This window comes from Thermoascus crustaceus (genome assembly GCF_041956765.1).
Source record: "Thermoascus crustaceus strain CBS 181.67 unplaced genomic scaffold VTN00scaffold_6, whole genome shotgun sequence".
In the NCBI taxonomy this organism is placed as follows: Eukaryota; Fungi; Ascomycota; class Eurotiomycetes; order Eurotiales; family Thermoascaceae; genus Thermoascus; species Thermoascus crustaceus.
Genome location: NW_027192532.1, coordinates 16,646 through 32,139, shown reverse-complemented (window position 1 = coordinate 32,139; position 15,494 = coordinate 16,646). Strand labels below are relative to the sequence as shown.

General features: G+C 49.0%; 4 protein-coding genes across 4 annotated transcripts; 1 reads left to right on the top strand and 3 right to left on the bottom strand.

Moving 5' to 3' along the window:
• Positions 1-5,957: 5,957 nt before the first annotated feature.
• VTN00DRAFT_8395 (uncharacterized protein) lies at positions 5,958-7,806 on the top strand (the record flags this gene model as incomplete). Its single annotated transcript, XM_069435244.1, has 2 exons — positions 5,958-7,372; positions 7,770-7,806. 2 exons carry the CDS (start codon positions 5,958-5,960, stop codon positions 7,804-7,806), a joined length of 1,452 nt encoding a protein of 483 aa, XP_069285210.1.
• A 30-nt stretch (positions 7,807-7,836) lies between these two features.
• Positions 7,837-8,160, bottom strand: VTN00DRAFT_8394 (uncharacterized protein; the record flags this gene model as incomplete). The annotated part of the gene is made up of 1 exon (XM_069435243.1): positions 7,837-8,160. The coding sequence occupies one exon, from the start codon at positions 8,158-8,160 to the stop codon at positions 7,837-7,839; it is 324 nt and encodes a 107-aa protein (XP_069285209.1).
• Positions 8,161-9,124: 964 nt separating this feature from the next.
• On the bottom strand, positions 9,125-10,544 carry VTN00DRAFT_8393 (uncharacterized protein; the record flags this gene model as incomplete). The annotated part of the gene is made up of 3 exons (XM_069435242.1): positions 9,125-9,172; positions 9,227-9,654; positions 9,803-10,544. 3 exons carry the CDS (start codon positions 10,542-10,544, stop codon positions 9,125-9,127), a joined length of 1,218 nt encoding a protein of 405 aa, XP_069285208.1.
• A 2,075-nt stretch (positions 10,545-12,619) lies between these two features.
• Positions 12,620-14,325, bottom strand: VTN00DRAFT_8392 (uncharacterized protein; the record flags this gene model as incomplete). The annotated part of the gene is made up of 4 exons (XM_069435241.1): positions 12,620-12,740; positions 12,797-14,066; positions 14,156-14,243; positions 14,305-14,325. 4 exons carry the CDS (start codon positions 14,323-14,325, stop codon positions 12,620-12,622), a joined length of 1,500 nt encoding a protein of 499 aa, XP_069285207.1.
• Between the last annotated feature and the right edge of the window lie 1,169 nt (positions 14,326-15,494).

The window sequence follows — 15,494 nt, the reverse complement described above, 5'->3', positions numbered from 1 at the left end:
GTGTTACGGCACAGCCTAGGAATCTCCAATAAGGCAATGAGGGGGAGGATCCATCACGTGACAATGGATCAAATCAGCGGGAATGATCCATCCGGATTCTTGATCCAACCTGACCTTTGATCCATCTATAGTCATGATCCACCGGATAGGTATTTCCGGGCAGAACTCAGAGCATGTATATAACACGCTCCTTAACCATGGGGATTAGGACCCCGTGGTCAACTCAAATAGCAATCCCAACAGTAACATTGCTAGTAACGGCCTATCTATCTACCTTTTCCTCTTGTCTTCTGTCCTTCAAGATAAACCCAACGCGCTTCAACCTAGAAGTCCTAGGTCCGCCGTTACAGGTAGAATATGGGACATCATAGGTGTCAGCTGCTGCTTTTGCAGAAGAGATTTGACTCTCTTTAACTGCTTTAATTGCAAGCAGCATACGGCCTTCTATTTGCGCCTTTAATTCAGCAGTCTTTGGTGGCATATTTGATGGAATTTGATATAGTAGTAGATGATGTGGTTGAATAGGGGGGTGGCTCGCTCGTTGGTGGATTACGTTAGTTATCAGGACACGTAACCCGTGTCCCTCTAGAGAAGACACATTCGCATTCCATCACTGCATACAGCAGGTTGACGTATCTTTTGGCACCCTCTCCCCCGTTGCCAGTCGGACTAGCTTTTTCTGAGTTTGCTAATTACTGTCAGGTAGCTTAAAACCACATGGTTTTAGAACAGTAATTTGCAAGCCAGTCAGAGCAGGGGATAACGAAAGACATGACATGGTAGTGTGCGCTGAGCATTGCTGGTGAGGATTGTAGATATCACAGGTGTCTCACAGTTACACATGATACCTTCATGCATTCAGTAACCTGGTACAGTCCCTGGCCTCTGCAAAGGCCAGCTTCTCCAGTCTAGGCGCCAGTCCTTATTATCAGACCGCGAAGGCTTTGCCATATTGACTCGAAAACCTTCCTTGGCAACTCATCTAGTCGATAGCCGTATTTCGCCATTGATTCCACTTCCTTCTGTCTCTCCTCATCGGCACGCTCTCATTGCTTGCCACCCGATCTCAACCACATTCGGCTGGCTCTGACCATTTGCCTCAGTCCTCGTGATGAGATAAGACCGGGACATGTGCGAAACCACCTTATGCGCTCCTCATGGCCAAACGCGGTCAAATAAAATTCCATCGAAAGGAGCTAACGTAATTAACCACCGAGCGACGAATACCACCGAGCGACGAATACCACCGAGCGACGAATTTTCACCGCACCCACTATAATTTTGAAGCTTTTCAACCACGAATACAAATAAATTAGACTATCTAGTAGTTGAATATATAGCTATTTATTAGGACAATTCCTTATGGTATATCCAATAGTCCCACAGCCACTGCAGCGTTGTGGAGCTCACCATCAAGGCATAGCTGTAGGCTCATCAAGCTGCTGAATGAGATTTTGGCCTTCTTGTACAGATAAAAGGGTATCATTGCTTAGAATAGCATGCCTTCTTGCTTTTTTCTAGTTTTCTGCTCAGTCTCAGCTCATAGAGTCCTAATTTCATCTCAAAGAAGAAGATTCATATTCATTGCCATCTGCGCGGCCTTTATGATTGTAACCCATTCACAGTTTCCCTGGATGACTGTACAAGGCCTTTCACTGCGTTCTACTGCAGTAATAACCTTGGAGGTTGAGCAGAGCCCCATTGCAAAGCCAGTTTCATCAAAATTCCAGATGTCATCTTCATGTATGCCATGTTCCTGAATAGCTGCATGTACAGTTTGAAACCATGGTATTATAACTCTTGGATCCTCCTGCTTTGCACACTGGTATGTAATCCTTCAATTATCTCTTGTACACAGCTCAGGATGGCGCTTGACAAATTTATATTTATAAGCCCAGTTGATGCCAATGACTGCAGTAGGATCCTGTAGATGCTTGTGGAGTAATATTTGTGCCATTGTACACAGAAACTCTGGCCAAATTGGAAAACCTCATTTATCTGCCTCTAGTAATCATTGAATAAGTGTTTCCTCTTCAATAGCCTTTAATCTATGGCCATTAGCACGTGTTTCTGCGCGTGGTTGTCTTCCTTTAAGGTGAGCGCGAAGGGTAGCCTCAGACACCCCAAAATCTCTGCAGCCTTCAGTATTGATTTGACTTTTTGATTTTTATAAGCTGCAATAGCCATTTGAATTTAGTTTTCTTGAGATAAAGGCATTTTTGATAGTGGTGGTGATAAAATGACGCGTTGAAAAAAGGAAGTGGTAGGGTGGAGGAAAATTCGTCGCTCGGTGGTATTCGTCGCTCGGTGGTTGATTACGTTAATCAGAGCTTTCATCATCATACCTTTGGATTACTAGGTTCGCGCAGTCTGACAGTTATGAGCCCGGAGTCGCTCTCAGGCACTGATCTTCATCCTCATATTGAATCCCCTCAATCATTCTATCGCTATATCCATCCATAAGTGTATCATAGAGGCGCGATTCTCTTCGTCATATATCACTGCCATCCTCGAGCACTAGACCTCTGCGCAGAAGTCGAACCGCTTGTCATATCCCTATTATAACCTCTTCGAATCCTCCATCATGGTATCTGCATCTCGACAGGTCATCTTGGCCAGCTCCGACAATTGGGACGAAGGGATCCAAGTCATCAAGACGGTTGCGGAAGTCAAGGATATATGGGAACATGTTGATCTGAATATGGAAGCTCTTCTAGAGATGACGGAACCCCAGGAACCGAATCCTAGTAATATCAAGACCAATGCAACATCTATTGCTGATCTAGATGAGCCAGGACAAGAGATATATCAATATCAATGGCGCAAATACAAACAAGACCTAGAGTGTCACAAATCCAAGGTCAGAGCAGTACAAGATCTCAAATCTTTCATTCGGCAGAGAGTTATCACGAGATAGTTTGCACTATACCTATAACAGCAACATTCATGACATCCTTTTGGCTCTAAAGAAGCGTTTCGCCCCTACCACAATATATTGAGAGCTTGAGATTATAACAAAATGGAAGGCTCACCCATGTTTGCTTCAGCAGTTGAATATAGACAATTGGTTGACAACCTGGGACTTGCTATATGACAAAGGCAAAGCCCTCAATATCCCTGACTTCCAGGACAATCAAGCAATGACCAACTTTATGTTGGCAGTCAAATCATTGATCCCCAGATTCTATAGCTACTGATCTGGCAGGCTTCAGGATGATCCAACCTGTATAGGCTTTTATGAGCTTGTCCAGAAGTTCCACGAATGGAGACAGGCTGAGATGAGTGATCCGCGCAACAAACATGATATGTTATTTGTGCAATTGAAAGGTAGAAGCCCTGAAGGAGGACAGTCTAATCAGCCTGAATCCAGTCCACAAAGATCTTCGAACCAACTGCAAGAACCACGTACATGCATCTGTGGAATAAAATATTGTTTCAGCAAATGCCCATATATCATTGAGTCAATTAGACCTAATGGATGGAACCCGGACCCAAGATTGATGAGAAATGGAAGAATCTCATCCAGCCAAACTGGAAGATCAGGAAGGCTGTCAAGAAAGTATGTCAGTGTCACGGAGTGGCTCCTAGGGAGCATTCTAGGAGCCAAACCGCTGCGCTACCGGCAAAAGACTAGGATACGAAGCCAACGGCTTCGTATTGCTCTCGCTCTTATAGCTTCTTGCCACGCTGTCACAGTCAGTATGTTGAACAAGGCTTCAAGCTTATCTAGGGAATCATCTCAGTCATTGAACCAAGATCCCTCTTATGGTGCCCATCAAGATATTGCCTTCACCACTACCAAAGCAAGTGGTCTCCTGCCAACTGTGGACCGCGAAAACGACCGGAACACCAAAATCAACACCTATAAAAAACACGTCTTTTTGACGCGTTATTCAGCTCAGAGAGGCCTCTAGGCTTCTATAAACCGCCATGGAGGCCCTAGAGCTCCATGGTGTTGGTGCAACTGACGTGTCAACCCCGGCAATTGGCTATGTGGCAAGCCAGTCGACTGAGATACAAGAGCTGCCAGACACACCAACCCCAAGCCAATGGACTCAGCAGAGCCCGTCAAGGCCTTCTACAGATGATAATTATCTAAACCTAGTCTTAACCTAGCCCAAGCAAGTCAGAAGAACAGCCTGGGAGGTGCTGGGGCATATACGGATGGCATAGCATCAAGCCTGACCAGCAGAGTCCGAAACATAATCAAGCAGCGATAAGCCAGCAAAAGACCTCTAGGCCATAGGGTTCCCTATCAGGCACCACTGACAGACATCAGCAAGCAATTCCAGGCCCTAGCAGGGGCAATTGAGCAACAGGTAAAAAGCCAACAGCAGGCTCGCCAAGGGGAGCTGGACATCATATGGACCAGGTGACAGAACAGCTGAACAGCTGCAAGGCAGAACAGCAGATACAGGAGGAACATCTTCTAGAGAGGATCTCTACCCTAGTAGGCTATTTGGTCGGTTACAAGGCGTCCAATATATCGAAGATGTGGATGCCACGTCAGAAACCGTGTTATTGAGGCCAGAGATGTTATATTTGATGAGACAAGGCTATACGATTTAGACAAACCCTTCTTCGAAGATCAGATCAAAACAGCAGTCAAGAATTCAAAAGAGACACTTACCATACCTATGAGATCGGCAGAAAGACAAGTTCGAAAGATCACGCCGCCTGGAACTCTGGCTCGGCACAACATTCGAGGCAATCAATCTACCAACTGTGACGGCGCTCAGTCATAGTATTATTAGCTAACACTATAGTAGCTTGTCATACAGAATCTAAAGTACGAAGGGAAAAGAAAGGAAAGAATTTGCAGGGCTTGTTCAACATGAATATATAGACGAGTAGGACCGGCAGTATCCCAGAGACAAAGAAATGCTCAACACCACCTACCTTACCGCCCAGGTGCCTGCCGCGCCGTCACACCAATTGATATCTGCTCGCAACTCCTTCCCGCACTGGTCCACGACCTGGAGATACACGCGGGAATGCAAGTCATGACGCGAATCGCAGGAAGTTCACCGACGCCTGGAACAATTTGTCCACAAGTACAGAGAGCGCAAGCGCTTCGGACACTCAGTCTCCGAGATGTTGCGTCAGAACCTGTTTCCACGATCCGAGATTGCACAGGAGCCGTATGAGACTCTTACAGCGTTGCATGGACTATGTACCTGTGCCGCACCGAGGGCCATCTGCTCGTCGTGGGCCCCGCCAGCCAGGCGATATGGGATAAGTGATTTTACGAGGCGGTGCTGGATGCGCAGCGGGAGATCTTGAGGATGAAGTCTTGGACCAGGCAGCAGATGACAATGAGGGCTCCACAGAGGCTGCTGGTACCGATGGCTCCCTTGAGTGAGTCGCTGAGAGAGGATGAATTCGAGCGGAGGCTGGAGGAAGATCCTGCACAGCTTGGGCGGAAGCTTTTGGGGTAGTGCTGTCCATACCCATTCTTCCAATGTCCATATGTAGGTCTACTTATTGAGGAACCGGTACCCAATTTGGTATCCCACTTCGATTTCTTGCTATAAATCTTATACTGTACTCATAACTGTGAGGTGGAGGGCTCGGTTTGAGGTTAGGAGCTCTGGGTAATAATAATAATAAATAATGTGCTCTATCTAGTTACACGAGCACCTAATACGGAAAACAAATTTCATACCAACAGCATGATAAGCTTCTAACACTTAGAAGTACCTACAAGACAATAAATATACCATGGCAGCCTCCCGTCAATCTTCCCTGGGGTGAGATAATTGATTCGCAATCACCTAAAATAGAATAAAAAAATATTTTCGAAATATCTGTATTTTACACGTCATAATGATCACATGAAGGATTCACTTCCGAATACGGAATCTACAGTTTTACAAAGCCTGGATTAATTGCTGTCATTGTCCCTTTCATCTCCTCGCCGGCCTTTTCGCTCCCTTAAAAGAAAATAAAGAGAGACAATGGCCCTCTCATACACAGACGCCCTCCAAATCATGCAATCCGAAGCCTCACGCCTACGATCCTCCGCATTCGACACCGTAGAAGACTTCGTCCCGCTCAGTCAATCCCTGAACCGGATCTCCAAGCGCAAATATGCCTGTTCGGAGTCTACCCCAAAATTCGATACGTCCGCAATGGACGGGTACGCATTAAACTCGGAGGTCACGCAGACCGCGTCAGCCGAGGCCCCAGTGACATTCTGCGTCAGGGGAACAATGGCTGCGGGGGATAAGCCGATTGAGCTCTCGCAGGATCCCGAAGAGGATGGGACGTATCCGTGCGTGGAGATCATGACCGGGGCAAGGTTTCCGAATTCCTTGTCTAAGGGGAGGGATTTTGATTGCTGTGTGAGGTTGGAAGATACGAAGGAGATAGTGTCGTCCAGTTCCGGTCCTCGATGTCGATACCGATATATCCAGATCACGAAACCGGTGAAATATAACCAGAACAGACGTATTGTGGGGTGTGACTTCAAGAAGAATGATGTTATCGTTCATTCAGGAGAAAAGATCAGACCGCAGCAGATCATGGCGCTGGCGTCTGTTGGGGTCGAGGAAGTGTCGGTCGTGAGAAAGCCACGGATAGGGATCTTCTCCACGGGATCAGAACTATGCCCTAGCGATACGAGCAAAGAGAACCATCCTGACGAGTCTGCCCATCGAATACCAGACATCAATGGTCCCTATTTCACCACCACCTTACGCGATCTCAACCACTACGAGGTGGACTTCCTTGGTGTAATCGACGACAGCAGCTCCGCAGTATGTCAAACAGTCAGCAGACATCTTGATGCGCGACACTACGACCTGATCATCAGCACAGGGGCAGTCTCAGCGGGCAAATTCGACTTTGTCAGGGAAGGGACCGAGAAGAAGATCGTTGGGTCGCAGATACTCTTCCATAGGATCGCCATCCGGCCAGGGCATCTGGCCCTTTTTGCCACGGTTCCTTCGTATCGAGACCCCGCTCCAGCGGTTGACCTTGACGGTGCAGCTCCGAGATCTTTATCCCATGGCAGAAGCAGCCGGAGGACGGCATTCTTCGGGTTACCTGGAAATCCGGTCGCAAGCGCTGCGTGTCTCCGATTTCTGGTCTTGCCATTTCTCAGAGGTCTTCTCTCGCTGCCAGCTGAGAAGGCTATGAAGGCTGTTATCAGAGGAGAGGGCAGCAACAATGGCAATGGTAATGGCATCCTGTGCACTAAAAACGAGAAGAGAATCATCGCGACCTTCCCTCCCGAAACGGACGTCTTCCGAACCGGTATCTTTCTCCCCGGATACCGGCATAATGACATTAACAATAATCATGCGGAGACGATACACAATGTCCAGCTCGTCACGGACCATAGCCCCGGCAAGATTAGTCCGTTCCTCCAGTCAGAGTGCTGGATCCATATACCCCGGGGGCACGCTGAATTGAGGGAGGGAGACATGTTGAATATATATCCCATTAGGTAGTTAATTTGATGGCAATGGTGTATCCCCTCTTTGTTCTCCATTTTCCTTCCGAACTAGACGCCATCATCTTCATGGCGACTTCCCACTCCTCCCTCGTATTCGCATTAACCAACCACCTCTCCTCCTTCGCCGGGATCATCTTTGCCGTTGACATCCCCTGCAATTCTCTAATCACAAAACTCGGTTTAAACTTTCCCTTTTCGTCACGTTCTCCTCCAACTTCGCCAGCGCTTCAGGAGTCCATATCGCTAGCAATGGCTCACAGAATCCTTTTTCCGTTGCGGAAGCATGTCGTGAGTTGACCTCTTTCGTCAGATTCGGACTCAGATTCGAGTTCTTGACGAAGTTGTAAGATAGTCGAACGCGTGAGAAGCGGCAAATCTCACGCGACAATGAGCCATGCAGCACTTGGATCCATGTGGTACGCAGCAAGGAGGCCCGCCGCGGGACCGATATCAACATCGTCTTGACTTGGCATGCAGAAGTTGACCGTATCGTCGTAGATGATCCGTATCCTCCTTCTCTTCGTCTTCTGCTTCTGCTCCTTGCCTGGGAGTAAAATCATATCCTCCTCCTCGAATAACAAATCGACACTCGCCTCTTCCAATAATAGCTGCTCCACACACCCCCGATCCCTCAACGAGAGATACAACTCCTCTGCATCGGGACACGCATCGCGGAGCACTTCGAGGAGACGCATATACATGAGCTTGCCATCAGAGAAGCGGAGGAGATAGCTTGGGTTCTCCCATCCGCCAGGAGTGCCCGCCGGCGAGAAGGAGAGGTTTCAGTTTGAGGTGCACCACCATTGCTTTTGTTTCATTGATTGATTGATTGATTGTGATTGATTGATGTGCGGGTTGGTCTTGCGGGGGATTTAAATTCGTGGGTTTTAGTTCCATTGGAAAAGGCCGGAAGAAAAATGTGCACCTAAGGTATATAGTCGCGATTATTTGTTTTCGACTACATACTTCATTTGTAAACTGATCACGATGATGTCATTCCCGAAGACGATCCAACATGGACTGGATGCATGCATAACTCCTGAACCTTGGGAATTAGATCAACCAGTCCAGGAGATCTAAATAAATGACCAGAAAAAAAAACCACAAGCGCATCAATTTCCATCGTATTCAGCAGAAACCAGGATTTTTCTCCTTTCGTTCATTTCATTCTTGGCCTCATTCCAGAATTGTGGAATCGTGATATGGAAAATGTAAACTGATAATGTCATGTCATCCCATGCAAGTAGGTATATATATACTTGCTACTAATTGACATTTCATTCAAAGATTTTAAGAATTAGCGTCAGTTCTCGATAACTCGAATATCTTTTTTATGTTCATTATTGACTACCTAGGTACTAAGAATGACCAGGGTATGATAGCCCTCTCGTCCATCCACAATAGAGATATGGTCATATCTGCCTACGTACATGCTCCTGCACTTATCAAAATTGTTATAAACAAGGGAACTAAATAGCCTTTTGATTTGATGCCTATGGTGCTTAGATAACCCTAATATCAACCGATCATAACGCAAAATGAATTCCAGCAAAGAACATATGATGTATCTAGAATTGGAGAGATCCAGATATCGGTACTCTTTAACCTCGAAATCAAAAATCAAACCACGATTTCCCCTCGCATATGAAGAAACAACGGTGTACATTAACACCACCACCACCTGGTACCTGCGTAGGCGCTGTGTTCGGGCCACTGGATACCTACATTAGCAAGATAGAAACCGCTATCAATTGGAAGATGACAAACCTTCTCCGCTATCCGCTCCAGAGACAGTCGCAGTTTCGACAGCTCGACCTGGAGGGGGCAGTTATCCCACCCCTGGCAGCTGTGCATCAGCTTCTTTGATCTCGCCTCAGAAAGCCCCTTTGTAAACCTCCCCGGAATATCGAGCAGGCGGCCACCCTGAAGTCTCGATAGGGGCCAGATGTTGCCCTGCGACAAGATGCGGATAAGTTCGCCTAGTCTTGACTCGTTCGTACAAGCAAAGGGCTTTAAGCTGCAATTATTGCATTTAGAGCAGAATCTAACGCAAGACGGCTTGCGGTCGCCGCAGATCGTGCACATCTTGCCCTCGTTATGGGTGAAATGGACCTGTCGCCTGAGGTTGTCGACGGCCCTTTCAATGGCGGCAAGGAAATCGTCGAACGCACTGCAGCGGAGGCCGAAGAGACGGGCTTTTTGGTGTGCCTGTCAGTTGATATTACCAAGAAGTAGATTCCGTAACCGGTCCATGTACAGCATATATATATATGCCAATTAGATGCCCACGGACTGGCGTAGGTAGAGACTAATGGCCAAATCAATGGTTCCACGTCCACTTACATTTCAAGAACGCAGGAAGCTCCTCATCCTCCAACCCAGTCCATATGACTTCATTCAAGAAGTCCGACATATTTAGCGACCCAACAATCTTCGCCGTGATGGCCTGGAGAAGCTCACGGTCATTCAGGTACTGCGCGACCAGGAGCGTTCTGCATAAATCTTTCCCATCAGGGTACTCCTCCTCTTCTAAGATCTTCCAGCGGTAACGCAACCACTGAATGCCTTGCGCCCTGACCACCGGAATGCAGTCGTACTTTTCACTCAATTGCATGAACTTTACGAGAAGGTCGAGGTCCACAACTGCCCGGATTACATCACGACGGTAATGGAGGATATGGCAAAGGAGGGAGATGGCCTGTGGATGGTCATCCTCCAAAGTAACGGTGGGAAGACTAGACCAGGAAACTTCGTGTCTTTTGTCTTTGTTTGTAGTCTCGGAGAACATCTTTTCGAAAACTGGAGATGCCATACTCAGCAGCTTCGATGAGACCAGTAAGTCTTTTTTCTTAGCCCGCAGGATGACATCCCCTTTGGGGTCGACATCTTTCTTCAGAGAATACTCATCCAATCTGCTTGGGGCTGACTTGCCCGGAGTATCCTCTTCCGGCGTGTCTTCTGCCAGCTCTTCAAAATCCTGCAAAGTCAAGGCTGTCGATGCATGGTCCGCAACAGCATCGACATCGCTCTCACCATTCACGTCGGGCGCGACGTCATCAAACGAGATCTCTGAGGGGGTATCCATTTCTTGCAGTCACCTCGAAAGAAGGCTCTTCTGTCAAAAATATAGTGTCAGACTGCGCGAACCTAGTAATCCGAAGGTATGATGATGAAAGCTCTGTTTATTCGAATCTACCTAACTATCTGACCACTATTTATTCTCATGGATTTAGGGGTTAAGACCTTCCGAATACTTTTTTCTTTAATGATCCCGAGACATTTTCGTGAAATAACAAAGGAAAATAGGTGGTTTCGGGTATAGACAGTATGATCCCTTTATTGTAGGGATTATAACCTTCGAGATGCCTGGATCGGCGTGTGCTGAATAGGCTGATAGGTCTCTTGGCATACAACTAGGTTATAGTGGTAACATTCGGCTGACATATAGCAAGGTACTTGTGTACTATCTGCAGGATCGCTGACAACGTATATACTCCTGTAAGAACGAATATGTTGACGAAATGTAATATCTAGACCAACGCAGAACCCCTTTTTAAGTACCCAATCTAAAATCGCATTCTCATGGTAACTATGACACTCTCACAAGGTGACCTCTACTGGACGCAGGCGCCCGAACGGAACGAACGGTTACCTCTGGTAAGGTTGGCAAGGTTTTTGTTCCCTTCCCATTTCCCGCTTCCACGGTTGGCTCCCGACCTCAACCATGAAAGAACCTTTCCATAGTACTGTACCATGCGCACACCCGGGCCTGAAACAAACGGATCAGTATATGCGGAACAGGATGCCGGGATGTTATGTATGTAGACCAAACGGAATAATCTGCTCTGTAATATTAATGTTAGCCTGTTTGCTAGGTAAGGTAAGCAAGTTTCCGTAAGGAAAAGGGGTCCTTTAGGTCTATGGTTAGATACTTGTTATGCTTTGTGACAATGCAAAGTCGGATCAAACGAGGTGATGCGGATGAGAGGGTTACTTTGAAGCTGTCAAACCACGTGCGAGGCAGCGGGAGGTCTCTCCATCTTTCATCCTTCTTCTTTGGCAAGGATAGCTCTTCAGGCCCGCGAGTATGGTGATCTAGAGCAAACAGCAGCACAGAGAGACTGACGATACAAACTTAGTCGTTATCCTTAGCTCAAGGCACGGTCACGGATGACTCCACGCCCCAGACAGGTCCAGAGACTCCAGCCCACAGCCCGCCCTGTAAGTAAGGGAAGGGATCTTTGCGAATTAAACTAGATCAAAGAATGAATGAACAAAAACTAATGCTTTATGCATTTCCGCGCAAGCACAGTAGGCAAGATGAAATGTATTGGAAACGGTCTCTCTCCCCCAAAACCACATCTTCCAGAATCCACATGACATGAGGCTCGGTCTTGGAAGAGGAGAGGTGTTCCCAATTTGGAAAGAGCGTCTGGAGACCTCACCGGGAAGCAGCCGTGGAGTGCACCTGCAGCTCTCCTTCCCGTCTATCCCCGGCCCTTCCTCTTTGGGAAATAGACATGATGCTTACTACCTCTACTGACCACCATCGATAGGCCTAGATCTTGGAATACATTCGAAAGTATCACATGCAACAACATGTACATTCTGCTTCTCAGCTCCGCGTAAAAGTAGAGCATAAGCATGACAACTAGCTACATACATGCATACGTACATATCCACAGATCCACGCCCATCATCCCCCTTTCATCCCCGGAGTTAGAACACATCCAAGCCAACACCAAAATTGATTGACAGGTTAGTATCCACCTCTTTGCATCAACCGTCTCCGCTTCAAGCAGCTCAAAACCAATTCAGGCAAGAAAACAACCGGTCCGGGTTTGGCAGATAGTCTGGGTGGTTCATCGGGGAGATAACGGGTAGATAACGGTTCGTCGGATTCGCTGGTATTTCCCGTTTCGTGCGACGTCGTTTCTTTTTCGAGCCTGAGATATACATAACAAGACAAGAAAGGTGGGTCGGAATGCGTTTAGACTGCGTCGTAACTGACCGGGTTCTCCACAAATAGGCTTTAATATAGCTCTTCACGCATAGAGAAAGTTCCTAGAATATTAAATTTATTCTAATGACGTGTCAGAGATGCAGGAAAAGGGAAAAAAAAATCATCTACTGGGTTACAAAGCAACAACAGGAAGAAGGTTACAGACGTGAGATGATGGGGTTAATCCCGCCGATGGTCACGCTCTTGACGACAAGATACTCGTCGATGCCGTACTTGCTGCCCTCACGGCCGAAACCGCTCTGCTTGACACCACCGAATCTGCGCGCTTATTTAGCTGGTTTACCCAGAATTTAGAGTTCTACGGGGATACTTACGGCGAGGCGGGGTCGGAGATGATGCCGGTGTTGACACCAACCATACCGACCTCGAGCGCCTCCGCAACGCGGAAGATGCGCTTGACGTTGCTGCTGTAGAAGTAAGCGGCCAGACCAACCTCAGCGCGGTTCGCCAGCTGGACGACCTCCTCCTCCGTCTCGAAGGGGAAGAGACCAGCCACAGGACCGAAGGTCTCCTCGGAGGCGATCTTCATGTCCTTGGTCATGCCGGTGAGAACGGTCAGCTCGAAGAAGTTGGGACCCAGCGAGGGCACCTTGTTTCCGCCGACGACAACCTTGGCGCCCTTGGACTCGGCGTCGCGGACGTGCTCGTTGACCTTCTCGATCGCCCGCGAGTGGATAACGGGACCGTGGGTGACACCCTCACCGAAACCCGCACCAAGCTTGAAGGCGCGGACCTTCTCCGCGAACCTCTTGGCGAACTCGTCATAAATGCCCTTCTGTACGTAGATGCGGTTGGCGCAAACGCAGGTCTGGCCTGAGCTGCGGAACTTGGAGGCAATGGCACCGGCGACGGCAGCGTCCAGGTCCTCGACGTCGTCGAAGACGATGAACGGAGCGTTACCACCGAGCTCCCAGGACACCTTCTTCACCGTCGATGAGGCCTGCTTCATGAGAAGCTTACCAACACCAGTCGAACCAGTGAAGGAGATCTTGCGGATCTCGGGGTGGGTGGTGATCACCTCACCGACTTCGGGGGTGTTCTTGGCGGCAGTGACAATGTTGACGACGCCCTTGGGGATACCAGCCCGGCGCGCCAACTCAGCCAGAGCGTTGGCAGTGAAGGGAGTCTCTCCGGGAGACTTGGCAACGACCGTGCAGCCAGCCGCCAGGGCGGGCCCGATCTTTCTGGTGATCATCGCAGCGGGGAAGTTCCACGGGGTGATCAGACCAACGACACCAACAGGCTCCTTCAGGGTCAGGACCCTGTTGCCCGCAACCGTGGCGGGGATCGTGTCACCGTAGACACGAGGGGCCTCCTCACTGAACCATTCGAAGAAGCTGGCAGCGTAGTTGACCTCACCGCGGGCATCAGCCAGGGGCTTGCCGTTCTCCCAGGTGATCAGGGTCGCGAGATCGTCGGCATTGTCAACGACCAGCTGGTACCAGCGGCGCAGCATACGAGCACGTTCACGCGCGAGGGTGGTGCGGAACTTGGGGAAGGCGGCGACGGCAGCATCAATGGCCTTCTGCGTGTCGGCAGCATCGAACTCGGGGCAGGTTCCGATGAGCTTGCCAGTGGCGGGGTCTAGACTTGTCAGTCTAGGGGAGGAAAAACGTGAACTGAAGAGCAAATATAAAAGAAGAGATGATACAAAAGTAAATCGTCTAGCATACCGTGGACCTCAAAGGTCTTGCCCGACTGGGCTGTCACCCACTCGCCATTGACATAGCACTTCTCAATGAAGAGAGACGGATCTTTCAACTGCGGGGCCCCAAGCTGTTAACTAAACGATATTCCTTCAGTTCGAGAAGCAGCTGCTCACCGGAGGCACTGTGTGGCTCATGGTGTATAGGCGTGTCGGGTAGAGGAAGCGCGGGGGAGGAGGGACGGGGAGGGGATGGCAGGGACGAGCTCTGGACAACTGACGAGTACACGAGCGGAGGATCTTGTCCATCGTAAGAAAGAGGAGGACCCGGGCGCGGCCGGAGGGGGTCTGGATCTATTATAGAGAACCGGGGCAAAGAGGGGGTGGTCGAGGTGTGAGAGGCTGGCGGAGGAGGAGCTTCTCCAGTGCGTGTCCGATGCCTCCCGACGGCCCGGAGTATGCTTTCTGGTTGTCGGGGTAGATGAGATGGCACGATGGTGGTGCTTCGCGACCTTTTGCAGCTTGCTGGCAACTCTGCCACTGATTATTTGCGAGTCTCCAAGGAATTGGGAGACGTTGGTGTCTGTTATCTGTCCAGCAGCTCAACGCCGTACACAACCGCCGCCCGCTCTGATTGCATCGTCGCCCCGACGCAGCGTTCTCCCGCCATGATGTGCGCCCCACGTCACGTGGACCGGCGTCACAGCTTCTCCAACTGCGGAGTTGTTGCGTCTAGGATTCTCTCCGTTTTCTACTTGATGTTGACTAATCTTTCAAAGCTGTCACTCTACGCATCATACTATCGCAAGCGTACATCTACATCATATCGATACCTTTTATCTCGACATGAGGAGGTATTCCTATGCTCTGCAACCGTATATAAAGGCTTTTTCCCAAGGTCTTCCATCCCAGCGGAACCTCAAGCTCGGCAGCCCGCTTCGGCGCTCTCGACCACTCAGCGCGCCCCCGTGGCTCCAACTCCGGTCCCGCCGGCCACTCGGCACAAACGCCGAGGTCGAGACCCGGAGAAGCCCGGCGAGATCCCCGAAGTCCCAGCACCGTGGAGATGGATTTTTCTGTGGAATATATGGGTGCTTTATAGTAACGTACAGGGCCTGAAAGGATCAATCTTGCATGTGTACTTAGGACCTCGAGGGCTAAATCTCTCTTTATTCAGACCTCATTCTCTGGGATCAGCCTCAAATGTACAGTATGTACATACTAAGTAGAACCGTAGCTGGTTCATGGAACGCTTGGCAAGAAGACAAAAAAGATACACCAATCTTCCTCCCTTCCTCCGGAGAGGCAATTAATAATCTAAAATTCAGTTCCAGAGAAAAAGGCCGTCCCGTGCTAGCGGAACCTTC